The sequence below is a fragment of the Microtus pennsylvanicus genome, chromosome 11, assembly GCF_037038515.1.
Source record: "Microtus pennsylvanicus isolate mMicPen1 chromosome 11, mMicPen1.hap1, whole genome shotgun sequence".
In the NCBI taxonomy this organism is placed as follows: domain Eukaryota; kingdom Metazoa; phylum Chordata; class Mammalia; order Rodentia; family Cricetidae; genus Microtus; species Microtus pennsylvanicus.
In genome coordinates, this window is record NC_134589.1 from 17,518,137 (window position 1) to 17,538,551 (window position 20,415).

Here is a 20,415-nt window from a genome sequence, read left to right on the forward strand (position 1 = left end):
TGAAACAGGAGCCAGGATGCAGCTCTGTTCTCCATGTGAAGCCCTGGGTTTGCTCCCCAGCACAGAATAAATTGGGTGTGGTGGTCCTTTCGGCAACCTCAGTAAAGTAGAAGCAGGAAGATCAAAAGTTCAAGGTCATCCTTGGAAGCTGCAGAGACCAACTGGAGCTAGAGAGGACTTTATCTCAAACAAACAAATAAAAACAAACAAACCTGAACCATTTAAACTCTGGGAGTGGTGGAGGGGCACAAGGGAACCAGGATCCTGACAAAGTGTCCCCCCTAACTCCTCAGGAGCCTAGCATCCGAGTCACCAAAAGGAGGGGGATGAACTAGGCTAGAGGCCAGTGAGGCACAGTCCTTCACAGGCAGACAGTGCCGCTAACAGGAGACAAATCCTCTATCGCTTTATAGAGCGAAGGACACGGCTTCCCAGGTCCTCTGTCGTCCGTAAGTCTCCCTGTTATACAGGACACTCAAGTTTGTTTATCTAGAAAATGATAGGAAACAGGCTGGCTCATGCTGTATCGATACTGGAGGTCTCCATTTCCTAAAATCAAGACTCTGTATGGTTTTAAAAATTCCTTTTAAAAAATGTATTTTTGATAAACAGCTGCAGAAAGCTACTTGCCTTGAAAGCAGCACTTTGATCCCTGAGAAGAACGTTATAATGAGGCATGAAGACCACAGAGAAGCCGGATGGTGGCACACACCTTTACTTTCATCCCAGCACTCGAGAGGCAGAGGCAGGTGGATCTCTGAGTTTGAGGCCAGCCTGGGCTACAAAGCGAGTTCTAGTACAGCCAACGCTACAGAGACATCCTGTCTCGGAAAAAAAATGGAAGGAAGCTTAAATGGTCAATGGTGATGACTGACAGGCCAGAGGGCGCTGTGGGAGCATCGCCCACTGTGCTCAGGTCTAGGCAAGGGCAACCCCAGCCTGAAACACACTGCGGGAATGAATCAGAATGGCATTAGAACACTCCGTGTGTAATAAATAGAGATGACTCCCCCAGGTCTCCTGGACTTGTAAATTAGGACTCAGGGCTAAGATGTCTTTTCAAGGTAGAGCCCACTGAGTGCTCCCATTTCCCTCCTCCCGAGCTCTGAGTCTCTTAGGGGTGGTTTGGACCACTGACCTTGAGTCACATGCCCAGCGGCTTGGTCCTCCAGGTTCGGGGTGTCTCCAATGCCTGCTTCTTCAGCTGGTCCGAGGCAGCAAAGGGAGGACAGAAGCAGACAGTTACTACTTGCTTCAACCTGTGCTCTCTGTGCCTCGTGTTTCACGCACGAACCATGCAGGAGGGGTGTGCCCTGCAGGGCTAGCTGCTGTGCTCCGCTCCTCCGCAAAGGCCACGGCTAGGGACAGTGGTGACGAGAGGTGCTCACACAGAACCCACAGCACCCACACACCTTCCAGGTGACTGCGACCTAGGAGGAAAGAGCTTCTCTGCAGGGGTCCGAGGTCCTGCTGTTTTGCAAGGCTCCACAAAGCTGTCAGGACTCAGGAGACCAGAGAGGATTCACAGTGGCACTGCCGGTCCTGGTCAGCACTTCGGGAGGATAGGGACTCAGGGGAAGATTGTGTTTGCAGCTGTGGTGTGGACCTAGGATCTGCCATTTGCCCGGCCTCTCTGAGCCTGTTTCCTCATTGGGAACCTCAAGATGACTGGGGTTTGTCTTGTAGGAGGATAGCGAAGGTATGGAAAACAAAGTCTCACACACAGGAGGTACCCCAGGCTGCTAAGTTTCTTCCCTCTACACCCCACACACATCACACCTGAAACCAGCACTACCTGGCTGGAGCAAGGCCAACAGGGCCAGTGGGCAGCTTTTCTGGGTCTCTGCATTTTTTAACCATTTAAGGAGACGACAGGCACCCCAAATAAAGAAGGCTGAGAAAGTCCCAGAGCGCACGAGAAGTATTCAAGTGAGTATGCTCTTATCTGGAGAACACGGGAGAAATCAGGACACGGATACGGGATGGCACACACACAAGTCCAGAGGTGGGGCTTATAAAGCAAGCCAGCCCACGCTGATCTCAAGGCCTCGAGGCACACACCCCACAGGCTGCCGCCTTCCAGAAGTGCTCACACCATGCAAGGTTGACCGCCAGCCTTGTCTCTGGACTAAGGTGCACAGTTTTTGTACCTAAAACTGCAAGCCAGTTTTTACTTCACTTGCCACGGACAGCACAACAAGGAAAGAGCCTGAGTCACTGCATAGTCACATGGTGTCCGGTAAGCACCTAGCCAGATGGCTGAGTGAGGGTGGGGCCCCAGGGAGGCGGCAGGGAACTCGGAAGTTCTCCACCCACCAATTATCAGCTCAGACTCGTCTAGGTCCTTTGTGCTGTCCAGAAGGTCTTTTGGTGACAGTTCCGTGTCAGATAACACAACAATGGTCACATTGCTTCAACTGTCTGTGAAGGCAAAGTCCTAGTGTGGATTTGGTCTGAGCAAGATTACGGAAATGGAAGACAGGCTCAGAATGATGGCAAATCCTGCTAGGTAGTCACGGAGTCCTTAGCAGACATAAGTGGGCATTTTGGGACTCAGTCAGTGTCCCAGCACCAGGAGAATCTATTCATCTTCCACGTCCTGCCCCGGGTGTGAAACCCAAACGGTGTATCACTAACACCTGGGGGTGGGGTGGAGGAGCATTTTCAGGGAGGTCCAGGTTCTCTGCTCTCCAGGGAGATAGGCCTTCCGCAGTGGAAGTCACACAGCATGGTTGCACAGCTTTACTGTGCACTAAGAAGTATCAAATAGGTGTTCAAGTGATCACAAGGGAAGGCACCAGCTCCACCAACAGCTGCAAACCTGCTCGACTCTAAACCCACCAAGAGGTGAATGGCCTGGGGCTGGAGTGCTCCACAGGTCTTGGCATGTAGTCCATAATGGCCTTGCATTCACTATGTACCCCAGGCAGGCCTTGAACTCTTGAACCTCCCACCTTAGTTCTCAAGGGCTAGGATAAAACAGCCCTGTGCTGGCCTGCCTAGCTTTTCTCCGTGGTCTTCAAGGCACCACCTAGAGACAGATACTTGGCATCTGTTCCCTCTGGTTTGAGATCTGGTGGACTGCAGTCAGGGCCCTGCCAAGGAACACAACAGGACAGGGGAGGGCTGGCCCCGCTATGGTGGCTGAACAAAAGGCCATTGCAATAGCCTGCTTCGCAGCCAAGATGGATGACTGTTTTTTTCCCGTGGAATTTTGGGCACAGGTCAGAGATGGCATTGGAGCATCTTAGATCATGCCCAATGGGTCACTAGCGGCAATGAGTCATCCTGCACAGAGGTGGCGCTGTGTGCAGCTAGATCCCTGAGAGGAGGGATGACACATCCTCCAGAACCTGAGGCAGAGGCATTGATCTTTAAAGAAGCAGGACATGGGAGTTGAGAGGGAAGATTCTGGAAGGGTTCAAGAAAGGGCTCTGTGGTGGGCAATCTTCACAGTCACCTGACCTGCATTTGGAACCACCTCGGGGACAGCTGAGGTGCACAGGTGGCTATGTCTGAAGGTATTTATCAGTAGGACTCGCTGAAGTGAAGACCTATCACGAATGTGGGTGGCACCATCCCATTGGACCGGGGTGGAGGCAGATGACAAAAGCGGATGAAGGAGAAAGCAAGCCAATGCTACACTCTTCTGCTCCCTGTCCACACTACCTATGGCTGCCTTAATGCCCTGCCCCAGGCAGTGGACTTGAAAGACCTGGATAAATCCAGACCTCCCCAGCAGGAAGAAAATAGCCAAAAATCCAAGCAGGAAGAGAAGAATCAAAAATCTAGGGATTAGCCAGTTCAGTGACTGTGTTTCAGGAACTAGCTGAAGATAAAGTTAGATTGTAATCTTGAGAATGATCTTGACAAACAGGGAGTTTCCCCCTTGTGATTTTAGGAACTAGCTGATTATGACCTTGAGTGATCTTGAGAGGCAGGGAGTTGTCCCCTTGTGACTTTCTGTGACACCCTCCCTGCCCCTATTATTGGGCTGTGGTTTCTTCCTATAAAAACCCCTTCTCCAGGTCACTCGGGGTCAAACTCGTCCCCTGCGTGGGTTATGAGTCTCGGCCCCAGTGCACTGGTTCCCATCTCATCAATTAAAGCCTCGTGTGATTGCAGCAAGGATGGTCTCTCGTGAGTTACTGGGGCGGGGGGTGTCGTGTTATCCTGAGACTTGAGTAAGAGTCTTCCCGCACCAGGGGTCTTTCAGACTCAAACACCTAGGAACTCTCTGAGCCCATGAACTAAACATTTGAGAAGCTAGTGCAGTCTCCACGAGAGGAATGGCAGCCTATAAGCCCCTCAGGGAGTGGAGAGCAGCCACTGCCTCCTCCTACACACCTGCCCCACTGGCCCAGAGTAGGGGCTGGGTTAGAACATGGCTGTGGGCCAGACTATCACATCAGACTGGCCCTTCTGATGAACAGTTATAAGCTGTGGGTTTTTTTTTCTTTTTGCGCCCCCCCCCCCATCATACTCAGTTTATAACACGGTAGGGACCAAGGCCTTGGGTCTCACATATGCTAAGCCAGGCACTCTACCAGGCTACATCCTAGCCTTTTGCAGGCTGTTTTGTGAGCGTGAAGAGTATAAAGCATTTCTGATTACCCAGGAGAGATGAATAAGGGGAGAGTTTTCATCCCAGACAGAAGACAAACTTCTTCCACGACAAAACTTTGAAGGGATAGCCAGAGACAAAAATCAAGGCACCCACGACCTCACCCTATAAGGTGTTCTGTAGCCTTCAAGCATCCTTCATGCTTGAAGCTGAGGCCCGGCCAGGCTTTCAGAACATCTGGTCTACCTGCCTCGGAAGCCCTTACTTTGCAAAGTCCATCACTTTGCAGAGTGGAAACACATCTTGAGAGACAGGGATGGCACTGCTGGCTCTGTTATGAGCGTTCTCAGGACGCAAGGGAGAGAGCTTACTACGGTGGCGGTGTTTACTCTGCAAAGTCAACTCCTCAGGGAGGAGCCGCACCCCTCGGTGTGTCTTTGAGGGGTATTCACAGAATGATTAACTGCAGAGGGAAGACCTACCCTGCATACGGGCAGCGCCATCCCGTGGGCTGATGTCCTGGGGGAAAAGGAGGAAGCATGAGCACCAGCATCCATCTCTCTCTGCTTCCTGATTGCAGAAGCAACATGACCAGCGTCATCACCACCGCTGCCACCATGCCTTCCCTGTCACGTGGACCCCATCCCCTCAAACCGTGAGCCCAGATAGACCTTAAGCTACTTCTGTCAGACATCTTTGGTCATCACAAGGAAAAGAATAACTAACTAGCATGGTTGCAGAGAGCCGTCCTCAGAAAGGGACATTTCCCATCTCCACTGCCACATGTCCCATGCACATAGATTAGATAGTTCTTGGTAGGTAACCGGACGCCTCGGGTTCACCATACTAACTGGCAGAGCTTCATGAGCCTGTGGAAGATGACAGGTGGGAAGGATACCCAGGGCTCTGGGCTGCAAGGAATCTTGTCCAGGGCCCTGCACAGGCTGCCTTATGAATGACTGAGCAGCACCAAGCCCAGCGCTCTTTCTGCTGGTGCGCTTGCTGTCTGATCAATTCCCCCATCGTCCACATGGGTGGGGCAGGATACAAAGACAGGATTGGAAGGCAGCAGCACAGTCCTAGAAATGGACATGTGGTCACACTTCTGAACTCCAGGACCAGCCCATCAGACCTTCCAAAAGACCCAGTTATGTGGTCACTACAGTATGCTTGGTGCCCAAGGGGTAAACTGTCCCCTAAGTGCGACCCGCCCCTTGCTACAGCCGGAACTGGAGAAAGTGTGAGGAAGGCAGAGGTCTATCCTCTACAGAGAATCTTGCTGAGGAAATCTCAAATAGACATGTTGACTGAGGCAGGATCCAGCAGGAAACAGGGGACCCTGTCTAGACTCCCTTGTCTAGACTCCAAGGCAGCCGTTGTTAACTAGCCAAGATCCCCAGAAGCCAGAGTCACTTACACATCTGCCTGTGAGGACAACCCGCTCAAGGCGGGCAGCTGGGCCCTGGCAGCCCTGGGGCTCTAAGAGCCGCCCTCACCTGTGGTTCCTTCGGGGATCTCCGTGTGGGGCTGGGCAGCGGCCTGCTTGTCAGAAGCTCTCTCTTCCACTAGGGGTGCAGTCACGTCTGGAAACCACGGATAGTCACCCTTCTGTTTAGTATACAGTGCAGGGACAGGGCCTGCCAGCCACATGCAAGAAAAGCCAGCTCAAAGCAGGGCCGCAGCCCTCCTCCCGTTTCCCCAGGAAGAAGTGAGGCACCAAGCCACCTGCCTAGAAAGCCCGGAGAGGGCCATGTAAAGTACTACAGCGGATGGATGTATTCTGATTCCCCGGGGGTTCTCAAGAGAACTGGTGAAATCCTGAGGGCAACTGTGCGGTCCTTATGGCAAGGCAGGGTGTCTGCAGTGGGCACCCAGGCAGTGTGAGGAAGCTGAGGAGGAGATGAGGCTGTGGTTGTCATGTGAGGCTTGGGGCAAGCACTCTGTCACCTCTGAGCCTTGTTTCTGCATTTACAGAACTGCAGTGCCACCTCTTGGTGACCTTGTTGGTCCACCAGTTCTAACTCCCTGCCGGACCATCCTCCAGTGAAAAGGTACAGAGTTCCCTCTGTGGCAATAACTGGGCCAGGTCCAGCCGCCTTGCGGAGGCAAGAGATAGGGATCACAGGCTGGGAGCTGGGGCAGCATCTCTTCAAGGGAAACAATTCGACTCAGAAGTTCTCTGGAGCCCTCTGTCTCTCCACCAGGCATGCCGGGCACGCACACCTGAGGAGTGGGCAGCTCTGGGAGATTCCCAGAATTCCACGCAACTTAGTCCACAAAAGCCATTTTCACTACGATCCTCTCCAGTGCAGATAAAACTCCAGCCTGCACGAGCGGGAACTTCTCCCAGGACAATGCCCACAGAGCAGCACTGAGGGCTGTGTCTGGGAAGCCGCACCAGGTTCAGCATCAAGTTTCAGGGCTTTCTCAGGGTGGCAGACAGCTTGCAGAACCGTCCTAACAGGAAGAGCAGGAAATGTCTTGCATCACTGGTTCTGGACAGGAGGTTCTCACCAGGCCTTGCTGTCTGCATCCTTCAGGGATGAGCCAGCGTGCTGAGGAATTGGCAGGAGCTTGGCAGCCGTGTTCTGGGCTTTTCCAAAGGCAGATGCGGAGGCCAAATTCTCCTTCTCTAATAGAACTCCCAAACAATGCACAGGGCTGCAGGAAGGTTTCCGAGTGCAGTTTCCAGCCTCCTTGGAAGGTTCGAGAGACGGAAGGACAGGATTATGGACGGTTAGTTAGAAGTTGTCCTCAGCGTCCTTTTCCTTGGATTTCTTCTACTCAATAGGTTGAAAAACAATATGCACAAAACCCCCAGGCTTGCTGGCCGGAGACCCGGTTCTGGCCCATGAATGCAAGCTGAAACTGCCACGTTGAGCTCATATAAAACTCTCAGTTTCTTAATTCTGGCCACACATCTGGCTTTGGGGTTCTTTAGGCTACTTTGTTCTTTTTTTTTTAAATTCCATTCATCATCATTGTTATTATTATTTTGATTTTTTGAGACAGGGTTTCTCCTTTAGGCTATTTTGTTCTTTTTTTTTAAATTTTCATTCATTATTATTATTATTTTGATTTTTTGAGACAGGGTTTCTCTGTGAAGCTCTGGCTATCCTGGAACTTGCTCTGTAGACCAGGCTGGTCTCAAACTCAGAGATCCACCTGACTCTGCCTCTGAGTGCTGGGATTAAAGGCGTGCACCACCACCCAGCTCTCATTCATTATTACGGGACATGTGGGTAATGTGTCCATGTGGGCACAGGCCATGATGACATGGGGAAGCTGTTGTCTCCTTTACAGTTTCCGGGGATTGACCTCGGGTCACCAGGCTTGCATGGTGAGCACCTTTACCCTCTGGTCATCTCACCAGGCAGAGTTCTTGGTCCCAAGGCAGATACAGTGTTTGGGAGTGCAGCGGCCATCTTTCAACTATGAAGCAACAGTCGACCGCCTAGGATGGCAGGAGATGGTAAATGACACTGGGGAGCTGTGTTCACATGCAGACATCTCATGACACGATGCAGGACTAGTAAACCTCTTCAGTTAGAACGGCTTTCCGTTTCCTGCAGCCAAACACAGTAGTCTTTTCTTTTCCCCTTTTTCCAAGACAGGGTTTCTCTGTTTCTCTGTGTGTAGCCCTGGCTGTCCTGGCACTCCCTCTGTAGTCCAGGCTGGCCTTGAACTCACAGAGATCCTCCTGCCTCTGCCTCCCGAGTGCTGGGATTAAAGGCGTGTGCCACCACCGCCCAGCGAAATGTGGTGGTCTTGACTGACCCACATGGGAAGCAAGAGACACCAGGGAGCATTTCGGGAAAAAGACAAGCAGCTTCATGACAACCCAGACACCAAATATCTGGAGTGGACAGATCAGAAGAGATAAAACATACTCCATGTGCAAAGTCCAGAGCCCAAGAAAGCATTCCTAACACATGAGCAGGGAGATGTCTGACCTGCCCCCTCCTCAGCCAAATGAGCATTCTGGACCCTGGTTGATGCCTGAAAGAAAGTATGTGGGGGCTGCTGAGGGGGTCATAGAGGGTAGTGGATGCAGATGGGAACCCTACCAAGCAGTGTGTGAGCCCCGCTGTACCGCGCAGCCCAGCTTCTCCAAGCATGGAACATCTAGAGCACGCACATATGAAGACAGTCAAGGCACACAGTTGAGCCAAGCGCAGAAGCAGGGCCCAGCTCCCAAAGCACTGCCCTGCGAAGCACCTAGCAAGCTCAGTCAGCCAGCACACAGGAAGCAGCGAGTGCAGCCTGGAGGGGTAGCTCAGAGCAAGGGAAGCTCAGGCTGAAGGCCCTGGTGGGAGTAGGGAGGCCCCACCTTCAGCGGTTGGAGTGCTCTTAGCCTCAGAGGTCTCGGACCCTGGTTCCTCCGATCCGTCATCGGCGGGGGGCTGTGGGGGAGACTCTGGAACATATACAGTGAGCGCTCAGACCTCAAGAGGAACCTTCGGTGTGGATGCTGTATCCTCATGATGAAACCATGAAAGGACCAGCTTCTGCCCCGCCCCCACAACCATACTCCACTCCCTGGGGTCCCCGGATGAAGATGTGGGTGATGTGTATCTGTTCCTGGGTGGGAGAAGACAAAGCTTTTAGTTACTCCTGTCCAGCTGAGGCAAAGGCTCTTATATGGACAACCTGGCAGTGGATCTAGAAAGCCAGTCCCTGCATGCTCAGAAAAGCCCCTTCCTGTGGCCTGCCACCTTCAGGTCACCTCAGCGCTCAGCTCAGTGACCTCACCTCGGTGCAGTAAAAGTCCCCCGTTTTCATGCCTGTATTGGCCAAAGGGTTTCCTTTGCTAACTCTCCTGGGCTTTTGTAACCGTAGCTGTGCTTAAAGCATATATTACGAAAGCTATTTGCCTAGCATGTGAGACCCACCCATAGGTGGTGGTCGTTCTATGTGTCTTATTTGGCCTTGGTTAAGGGCTCACGGTAGCATTGTGTGTCAATAGGAATGTGCAAGGCTCTTCTTCCTTCCTTCCTCCCTCCCTCCCCCTCCCTTTCTTCCTTCTTTCCTCCCTCCCTTCCTTTCTTTCTTTATTGGTGCTGATGTTGACTGGGAATCCCCAGCTGCCCACTGGATCCGATGGACAAACGACTCTGGCCATGGGGAAAAGTCCTGTATCACCTCACGCTCCTCAAGAGATTAACACCCACACCAGGTGCAGTCTGAGCACCCACGAGCTGACAAAGAGGGGCCCACCTGGAGCCCATTCAATCTAATTCAGGTAGAATTCAGGCCAGAGCTGTGTTTAGCTAGGAGGCTACATCCTCCCGACTCAAGAGACATCTTGAAGGTGGGAGCCATACACTCATGATGGCAGTTTTCTCAACCAAGTGTAGACTGAGAATGATTCTCAGCTAGCTGGCTGTACACACACACACACACACACACACACACACACACACACACACACACACACGAAGGCTATCAGCTTGAGGGCCATAGTTGCCCCAAGGCAATACTGTAGCAAGAAATGGCCCTTGGGCTGGGTGTGGTGGTGCCCGTACTTTAACCCTCACACTCTGGAGGCCGAGGCAGGTGGATCTCTGTGAGTTCAAGGCCAGCCTGGTGTACGTAGTGAGTACCAGGATAGTTAGGGCTATATAGGGAGACCCAGTCTCAAAAAACTCTTCCCTGGGAGGCTGGAGAGATGGCTCAGTGGTTAAGAGCATTGCCTGCTCTTTCAAAGGTTCTGAGTTCAATTCCCAGCAACCACATGGTGGCTCACAACCATCTGTAATGAGGTCTGGTGCCCTCTTCTGGCCTGCAGACATACAGACAGAATATTGTATACATAATAAATAAATAAATAAATAAATAAATAAATAAATAAATATTTTTTTTAAAAAAACCTCTTCCCTGTCCTTGGTGATGACTAGACAAAGAGGGAAGCATGTTCAGGTGACAAAGCCGCTGGAGGCAAACCTGAGGCTTGTGTCAAGGAGGTCCAGACTAAGTGAGATAGTGCGAGGTCCCCAGGGAGCTACGAGATGTGAAGTCTGGCCAGGGCTGTGATGAACCAGCAGGCGGGGAGCACCGAGAGCAAATGGTGCTTGCTAGGTTGCAGGACTGCTGGGACATTCAGTGGAGGACAGATGTTGCCCCTTGGGCAATGGTGAGACTCTGGGGTGATGGAGGGGAGCTGGTTCTATGTACAAATCAGCGCACAAAGAAGGAAGGCAGATGGTGTTCAAATACAGTGAGCGACGAGACGCTTCACAACCTCACAGTCAAAGAAGGCCCTTGATGTTGTCTTTACCACAGTGTCTCAGATGTCCTACGCTGGCCTCAAACTTGCTTTGTACCCCTATCCTCATCATTTACATTATCCTCAGAGGGAGGAAGGAGAAGAAGCTCCCGCCCCGTGTTAAGGCCTGGAAACTGTAACACATAAGCACCTTCTAATTCAAGAGTGTGTGACCACACGTGCGTGACCACCTGCCCCACCCACAGCCCTGTTCCAGCTTTTAGCACCCACTTAGACACTCTCTGCTCTCACCATTATTCCAAACAGCCTTTTGTCACTTTCCTGAAGTGTTGTTAGAACTGTGATCCTTTCTGCAAGTCAGAGCAACCCCACACCTACAAACAGCCCATCCTAAACCCTCAGCAGCAAGGCTAAATTCGACGAAAATCTTAGGTTTCTTTGGCTCTATTGAGGGAGCACAGTTATGGGTAGGACAACACACTTTTGTTTCACAGTACCTTCCAAGGGGTAGCAATTTCTGTCTCTCTCTCTCTGTGGCATATTAGTATAGAATAATTTTGCTGGATTTTGTTTTGTGAAGAGGTGTAGAGAGTGTTATCATAGAAACTGTGCTTGTGTGTGTGTGTGTGTGTGTGAGAGAGAGAGAGAGAGAGAGAGAGAGAACCCCCGAAACTCCCAAACACATGTACGCAGTGAAATGGACAACCAGCGGCCAAGAGGACCACATTACAGACTGCAGTTTTAATGAATTAAACTAAACTAAACTAAATTAACTTCTATTATTTTTTATTTATGTACGTGTGTGTGAATCCGGAAATGCCACATAAGTACAGGTGTTAGCTCCCCGAAGCTGGAGACAACAGATTTTGTGGGCTGATGGCTGTGGGTGCTGGGAACCACACTTAGGTCCTCTGGAAGAGCAGCAAGTGCTCTGATCCATTGAACTGCCTCTAAGGCAGTCCAAGACGGGGTCTCTCTATGCAGTCCTGGCTGAACTGAAAGTCACTGTGTAAACCAGGTTGGCTTTGGACTTGCAGCAATCCTCCTGCCTCTGCCTCTTGAGTACTGGAATTACCGACCAGTGGCACCGTGCTGTGCCCCACTGCTGAGGAAGTTCATTAATGTGGATATACTCAGAAACCCAGAGGAATCTATTCTTCCCAAATGGCCAGATAGCCAGGTTTGTGTAGCTAAGGGTCTGACGGACGGTCCTGGAGAGCCGAGAGTGACAACTTCTCCCCCAGTCTTTGTCGCACTGTCTGGGGAGGTGAATTCTCAAACATGCGTTTTGACTTTTCTTAGCCCACTCAAACTAATGATCGAATACGACAAATTATGAACCGTTCCTTTAAAAAGTGGGACTTGACCCCCTCTTGCTAGCCCCTGCTGAAGCAGACATGGACTGTGTTCCACTGTGACTGGCCCGCTCTGCATGGCTGTTCACTGACCTTTTAAGCCATTGTCCATGTCTCCTTCCTGGTCTTGGAGCAGAGTGTAGCCCTCAGCATGATCTTCCATTGTGTCAAACTCCTGACGGGGTTCGGCCATACTGGTTCAAAGCCTGGAGAAACATAAGGCAAGAGAGAGAGTTATGGTTGGGATGCTGAGCCCAGGGACCTGACTTCTTAGGACAGTAGAGTTGGGGAACAAGGAGAGAGGCACCCTTCCTCCCAAGTCACAGTACGAGGACCTCAGTTTCCTCACTTCCCATTCAGAAGACTGATGCTCAGTCTCTCTGAGTGGCCAATGTCCCTGTCAGTCATCTGCCTTCACATTAGCTCATATCCAAAGCCACCAGGTGACGCAGCTGACCTGTGGCCATCCCTTGCTCTTTCCACGTCACTGGGAAGTGCTGTTGACTAGAGAGTCGCTCAGCCGTTGTGGAGGGAAGGTGATTGGCGGCCTCTCTTGTCAGGAAAGAGTGAATGACGTTGTTCTGTGAATGCCAACTGACTATAAACCAGCTCTGCAAACCTCTGGGCTCAAGGGATCCTTTTGTCTCAGCCTCTCAGGCAGATGGTTGGGACTATGGCCTCCCCAGGACCATGGCCTGTCTGGCTGTCGGCTAGTTAATACCATGCATGCTCAGCATGGATCTTTTATTTTTTTTAAAGTATTTACATTTTTTAAATTTATCTTTATTTTATGTGCATTGTTGTTCTTTGCCTGTATGTATGTCTGAGTGAGGGCTTCAAATCTTGGAGATACAGACAGTTGTGAGCTGCCATGTGGGTGCTGGGAATTGAACCTGGGTCCTCTGGAATCATAGCCAAGTGCTCTTAACGGCTGAGCCATCTCTCCAGCACCTGAGCCTGTATTTTTTTTTAATATCTGTAAGCCACACCCCTACCCCAATATCAGCTCCTGTCTCTGACTCTGGAACTCCTTTTATGGATTGCGGAGACAGGGTCACAGGTATCCCAGGTTGGTCTCAAACTAGCTACGCATCCAAAGATGGCCTTAAACTTCCACCTCCCGAGTGGTTTACATAAGCTAGTTACCACCGTGCCTGTTCACGCAGTGCTGAGGGTGGAATCCAGGGCTCTGCTTCCTAGGCAAGCGTTTACAACTGGGCTATATGCCAGGCCCCAGACAGGGAAGATGGGCACAAAGCCAAGAGAGCACTTTTGCAGAGAGAACCATCTTCCCTTTGGACCCCAGGTAGCACCCTGCCTTGCATCTAGACGGAAGATTTGTCTCCGCCACGGCAGCCAGCACCCTCCTCCAGCCCCTGCATGTCCCCCCAGTCAGTGATGAACAGACTAAATTGCAGGGCATAGCAGTGTCTGGAGGAGGGTGAAATGGCTGGGTTAGACTCTGCTCATCCCCAGAGACAGCACCAAAGAGCTGTCCTAAGGTGAACTTGGCGGCGATGAGCAGGGCTAAAGGGAGAGTAAAAGTGCTTGCTGGCAGGGAGGTGACGGCCATGGTCCCAGGGGAAAGTTTAAAGGCCAGAACTAGATGGTGGGTAGAGGAGATGGAAAGGAAGGTGTAGGCTCAGGGAGTGCACCTTAGAAAGCGGTAGACTGACTTCCAAAGTTAGACTGGAAGATTAGAATCCACAAGTGTACTTGAGGCAGGGGCCTGGTTGGCTGGGCAAAGAGGGGTAGGGTGGAGGGACACCATGGGGACAGGAGAAGGGGCTGGACAACAGGGCAGTTCTGTTGAGAGACAACGTCCCTTCCCCAAGGCTACAAGGTCCTACTCGGCCATTCCGCTCACTTTGTCTGAATTGGGTTTCTGCTGTGATAAAACACCACGCCCACAAGTGACTTGGAAAAGAAAAAGGGTTATTTCATCTTTCAATTCTTAGGCCACACACCAGAGAGGGAAGCCAGAGCAGGAGCTCAAGACAGCAACTTCAAGGCAGGAACTGAAGCAGAGGCCGTGGAGGAACTACATTTACTGACTTGACTGGCACGGCTTGCTCAGCCTACTTTCTTCCACAACACAGGACCGTCGCCCAGGGGTGGCACTGCCCACAGTGGGCGGGGTCTAGCCATGCCAATCATCAGTCAAGAAGATACCCCTGTAGACTCGCCTACGGGCACTCTGACGGAGCCAGTTTCTCAACTGAGGTTCCTCCTCATTATCTTGTGTCAAGTTGAAAAAGAAAACAAAGCAGAAACAACTGGAACACAATAAGCTTACACGATATGGATGTTTCTCCCGCCCCTTCTGACTTACATTAAAATTAAAATTTTCTCATGGATCTTTGTTTTTATGGAGTCTTAAAATTTTATTTATTTATTTTTGGTTTGGTTTTGCGAGACAGGGCTTCTCTGTGTAAAGGAGCCCTGGTTGTCCTGGAACTCGCTTTAAAGACTAGGGGATTCTTTTTTTCAATACAGAGGTATTCCATTTTGTTTACTAAGTTACTGGTGTGTGTGTGTGTGTGCACCAACACACTTGAGAGGGTGCATGTGCTCATGTATGCACGCCCAAATGGAGGCCAGAGGTCTATGTTAGGTGTTTCTCCTCATTCACTGTCCACCTTTTTTCTTTTCTCAAGACAGAGTCTCACTATGATTGACCTAGAACTCACTCTGGAGACCAGGCTGGCCTCAAACTCACAGAGATCGCCTGCCTCTGCCTCCCAAGTGCTGGGATTAAAGGCGAGTGCCACCACCGTCCGGCTCCAGTATATTTTCAATACCCTTCTAAATAATAATAATAACAACATCAACAATAATTTAAAAATAAATGAGTTGCCAGCAAGTATCCCTGCTCCGCAGTCTCTCCCTGTATTCTCCCACCCAAGCCCGACCCTGCTTAGATTCTGGGATCAGATGAGATCACTCACACTCAGGGTGGTTTGGCCATATTCCCTGTATCCTCAGTGTGGGGTTCTGCTTGCTTTCCACGTTGAGTTGTCTTCGGCTATTCCTAGAAGATTTTATACATTTGAACTTCGCAGCTGGAGAGCCAAGCATCGCTCAAGCATTTGGGTGATGCCCCGGAGTTTGCCAGCTGGGGATGACGGTCCAGGGTGTGTCTGATTGGTCAGTTGTCCCACTCAACCCTCTCAGACACCACCATCCATGCTATGACTTAATGATCCTTCTGCCCCTGCACACACCCCCAACATCCGCTCAGGGCTATAGAGGGCCAGACACACCCTCTGGAAGTGGGATGAATTACAGGGGTCTGAGCAGAAATTAAGTCATCCTTAAAAACACAGGCTACTATTCACTGTGTAAAATAAACAAGCTGTGCACGTCTCAAGGGCTGCTCCTTTCCTTTGTGGGGAATAGGAAAAACCGTATAAGTAGGGACGTTCCCCCAGTCCTGGGAGGGCAGCTGTCCTTCTTTATACCATCCAGGCTGGGCTAGGTCAGCTGGCGATTTCAGGACCCAGAAGCCGAGCCAAGATGGGCATGTAGCTCCATGGTAGAACACTAGCTTAGCATGTACTGTGTTCCATCTGCACCATAGAAAAGGCAGGAGAAAGGGAGGAGAAGAGGAAGGGAGAAAGGGATGGTGAGGAAAGGAAAGAATGTTCTGGAACATCCTTGAGGGTCCATTGGACCAAAACCCCACAAAGAACAGATCCCTGGTGAGCAAGAGGGAGTGGCCCTTTCCCCAGCCTATGACCCACACTGATGACAGGTGCAGAGGAGCCCCACTGGGCTGTTGATGCCTCAGAACCCCAAGACCCGGCATCAGGAAGTGCTTACCAGGTACCCGCTGAAGCAGGAGCTATTCACTGTGTGCTCCCCACAGGCCCCTGGGTGCCCTTGCAGGCTATCCCACCGACATTGCCATTTTCATCACATTTAATCACATGTAACACATACATTTTCCAGACCCTCCGAGGCCTGGGAATGCGTAGATGAAGCCCCCAGGCGCTCCTGTTTCCAAAGAACAGGGACTGCCCAGGCTGAAAGACACTGGCCCTTCCGTCTAGCGCCTGCAAGTCTTCCATACACCCCATCTGACATCTCAGGTGGCCCTCTAATGTGTCCGGAGGTGGACGAGGGAACCCTCAGCAGCTGACCCCCTCACTGGCCTCTTTGGAGCCCTCCTGGAGCTATGCTTGCTCTCCTCCGCATGTCTGCCATTTTCCCTGGGTTCCTTTCCATGGCAGAGCCGCTGAGCTCACCGGAAACCTTTAAGGTGGGCAGGATGGGGATCCCAGAGCGGGAAGGGACCCCAGGGACTTGACAGGTTTTTAAGACACTTCAGTCTACCAAGGACCCGACTGATGCCCTCTGGGTTCCCACCCTGCTACCCTGGGGGCAAGGTGCCCAATGGGGCTGGGGCCTGACTCCCCATCTGGGGCTGACTTGCAGAAGTCTACAAACATCAATTAGCCGTTCCCTGGTGAGAACATCCCTGCATTCTCCAAAAGGAAGCCCTGGTCTTTCCCAATTCCCAGATCTTCCAACCTTCTTCCCAAGGGAGAAGGGTACCTCTCTGGACTGCAGGTCTCGGGTCTGGGGGCGTTTCTTGCTAAGGAAAAGATACACCAGGCGTCCCTCATTGTCTGGGTCCTGCTCACGGCAACACTGTTTAGTAACCAGCACTGGAGTTTCTGGGGAGCTCCTTGGGTAAGGGAGGGGCCTCAACACCCTTTGGTAGCTGGGTAATTAAATAGGATGGCTTCTAAACTCCTGCCTGAGGAGTTTACAGGCTAAACTCTGAAGGGCAACCACTCCAGGAGAAAGAATTAGTACCTTCTCATACCTGAGGAAACTGAGTAACCCTCATAGCTAGAGCGGGCAAGGTTCGAACTCAGATCTTGTGACACTAAAACCCACCTTTAAACTCCTGTGTCACACCGCTGCGTTTCCTACAAACTATCATTCCTTTGTATAAAGAGGAGTGGGAGGAGAGTTTGGGGGGAACCGGAGTGAGGCTGGTCCGGGGTCCGTGACTCAACGGAGCGGGCGGGCAGACACACTGCAAGAGACAGGCACCCCAGAGGCTTCCCAGGACTGCGCCGGGTAGGAACCCGAATTGCGCTCAAGCCTCGCTAGGGGGCGACAGACGTCAGTCCCAGGATCACCTCGGACACCCGTGCTGTGACTCAGCGGAATGCCGTCCTTAGCCAGGTTCAGATCTGAAGGAAGGAGGGGTTGGCCTCACCCGCCTCTGGTTAAAAACCCAAACTGGACTCGGATAATAGGGATGGCTGCACTGCTTTGCCAATGTCCTGAAAACACGCACTACATTTACAGCACTTGAATTATGTCCATAAAGTTATTTGCTTTTGTTCTTTTTAAACAACAATAACAACAAATCCTAATTGGGAATGGTGGCACATGCTTTTAACCCCAGAACTCAAGAGGCGGAATCAGGCAGATCTCTGAGAGTTCGAGGCCAGCCTGGTGAATTTCAGGGCTACATAATGAGACTGTCTCAACAAAGAAGCCTCAGGCCTGGCCCCCAAACCCATTAAATAAAAAATAGATATCAGGTGTATATGCTGAAAAGTAAGTAGGGATTGCATCCCCAAATTACCTCCCAATGGGCTTTGCTCTCAAGGGCTATTTTTGACCTATAATCTCAGCATTCAGGAACAAGGATAACCTGGACAACATAGTAAGACCCTGTCTCAGAAAATCCAGGTCTGGACAGAAGGCTCAGTGGTTAAGAGCACTTGTTCTTGCAGAGGTTCTAAGTTCCGTTACCAGCACCCACATGGTGGTTCACAACCATACGCAACTCCAGTGCCGTTTTCCAACTTCTGTGGGCACCAGGCATGCATGTGGTGCAATACGTACGTGCAGGTAAAACACTCAATTACATAAAGTGAAAAAATACTTTAAAAGAGTCTATTTTTAGCTTGTGCACCCCATCTCCCCTCTGCTCCCCTTCCCTGCTCTGTTCCCCTTGAATCTGCCAGGGTCTGTAGGAGGAAGCAGAATTCTCCCAAGGTCAGGAATCAAGTTTCAAACAGTTCCTGGTATTGGTTTATTTAATTATTACAACAGGTGGTTACTATGCCTGCTTTCACAGGTGGCTTAGAAAGATTAATTTCTCGAAGCTACACAAAAATTTATAAGAGAGAACCAGGGTTCAAAACCCAGTACTTGGGCAAGGCAGTGGTGGTGCATGCCTTAAATCCCTCGGAAGGCAGAAGCAAGGTGGATCTCGAAGAGTTTGAGGCCAGCCTGGTCTACAGAGTAAGTTCCAGAACAGCTAGGGATGTTGCACACAGAAACCCTGTCTCAAAAAACTAAACTAAACCAAACCAAACCAACCAACTAAAGAAACAAAAAAACCCAGTACTTGGGAGATGGAGGGAGTTCAAGCCATCTTCAGCTATGTATCATGTTTGAGGGCAGCCTGGGCTACATGAGTTATCATTGGCTCATCCCATAGGGAATCCCTAGTTTCCTCAGAGGACTTTCTCCTTGTATTTGTGCTCTAACTGTGTGTGCCTGTGGTCCAGCTCTTCCATTTTTCCATACAAGTTGAAGCACCAGCCTCCCCTGGAGCCCAGGCTTTGAGGAAATCCCTTCCCTAACGACACAAAAGAGCCAGGGCATCAGGCTGCAGCTAAAGGGTAAGCTGGCTCCTCCAAGGCTAAAATACGCGCCTTTCCGAAGCCAGGTCCTGGCAGCTCAGAGGCTACACATCCTTCTGGATGCCTTCACTTGCTTCTCTAGCAAGGCAGGTGGGGACCGGCGCTCTGGGGGGCTGGAGAGAAGACAGATCTCTCTCTCTCTCTCTCTCTCTCTCTCTCTCTCTCTCTCTCTCTCTCTCTCTCACACACACACACACACACACACACACACCCACTGTAAAGCAGAATAACCAAATTAAATGTGCACACATGGAGGAGGCTCGTGCTGGTGAGGAGCTGGGGTGACTCAGAGCCTCTGGCATGGGAGAACAGTCAGCGTTTGTGTGCAGAGATGAATGGGGGTGGCTTCAGAGAAGGAGGTGGCACTGCCGTGTGCACACAGACGCCACGGCTGATGTCAGCTGGCTCATGTCCACCAGTGTAGAGAAGTCACACATTGTGCCTGAGAGAACAGTTCTGGTGTTTTTGAAATAGCTTGCTATATAGCCCAGGCTAGCTTTGAACTCATGATCTTCCTGCTTACCCCCTCCCCTCCCCCAATACCTCGTTAGGATTAGAGATGTGCACTTCATGGCCTGGCTACAATTCTGGTTTTTTTTTTTTTTGATTTTTGTGGTTTTTCGAGACAGGGTTTCTCTGTGGTTTTGGAGCCTGTCCTGGAACTAGCTCTTGTAGACCAGGCTGGTCTCAAACTCACAGAGATCCGCCTGCCTCTGCCTCCCGAGTGCTGGAATTAAAGGCGTGCGCCACCACCACCCGGCTACAATTCTGGTTTTAAGTAAGAGTTTCTGGAGATTTTGCTTGCTTGTTTGAACTAAATGCTTTGTTGTCACTACTGATATGGCCAAACAGTTCAGCCTTAAAGGTGGCACATGCATGTAATCCCAGCGCTCAGGAGGCAAAGGTGGGCAGATCAGTTAGTTCAAAGCTAGCCTGGTCTATATAGTGAGACCTTTTGTCAACTCTCCCTTCTCACCCTCTTTGCCTCTGCATACGGCAGGCTAGCTGGCCTCCAGCTTATGGAAAGTGTCCTGTCTCTACCTTCTGTGTCACGGGGATTAGGGACACTCACGTGACGGCTTTACACAGGGATTTGAACTCAGGTCCTCAAGCTTGCACAAGGGCTAATATCCACACTGAACTTTCTCCTCAGCCCTCATCTGTCTCCCCGGAGGCACCTGGAAGTGCAGCCTCATCTACATGGCAGGGGCTTAGGGAGCTCACAGGAGAGCCTCCAGAGGACTCTTTTTCTTCCCTTTAAACCAGGTTTCCCAGATCTCAGGATGTGGAGATGCCCACATTGTATCAAGCCTCTTTGCACTGGGAAGACCCCCAACCTGATCCACCTCCTCCCAGAATGCAGTGAGTCCGGCTTAGTAGATGAACTGGAGGCTCTGGGACCTGAATCTCCCTCTCCTCACACTTGGCTAGACAAGACAGCAGTGTGGAGTCAAAAAGCCAGGTTTACATCAGCTTGGAAACCCACCAGAGGAGAGCTGCTGGGCCACCTGCCCTACCCAAACTGCAGGGCCTTCATGTATAACAGGGGAGCGCTATGGCTGTCATGCAAGGTGGCCGTGAGTGTCACGGAAA

The 20,415-nt window shown here is 51.1% G+C and overlaps 1 protein-coding gene across 33 annotated transcripts in view; it reads right to left on the bottom strand.

Moving 5' to 3' along the window:
- Mapt (microtubule associated protein tau) overlaps positions 1–20,415 on the bottom strand; it is a 96,900-nt gene that overhangs the window by 37,084 nt on the left and 39,401 nt on the right. For 11 of the 33 annotated variants that reach the window (XM_075990458.1, XM_075990462.1, XM_075990460.1 and 8 more), the window contains exons 2-3: positions 12,239–12,351; positions 1,139–1,204 (exon numbers count right to left, since the gene is read on the bottom strand). In XM_075990458.1, coding sequence (XP_075846573.1) covers positions 1,139–1,204; positions 12,239–12,338 — 166 coding nt within the window. In that variant the 5' untranslated portion in view covers positions 12,339–12,351. Of the gene's footprint in view, positions 1–1,138; positions 1,205–6,060; positions 6,148–8,894; positions 8,982–12,238; positions 12,352–20,415 lie in introns of all 33 variants that reach the window. The other 22 variants (XM_075990455.1, XM_075990451.1, XM_075990449.1 and 19 more) reach the window with 3 other exon arrangements.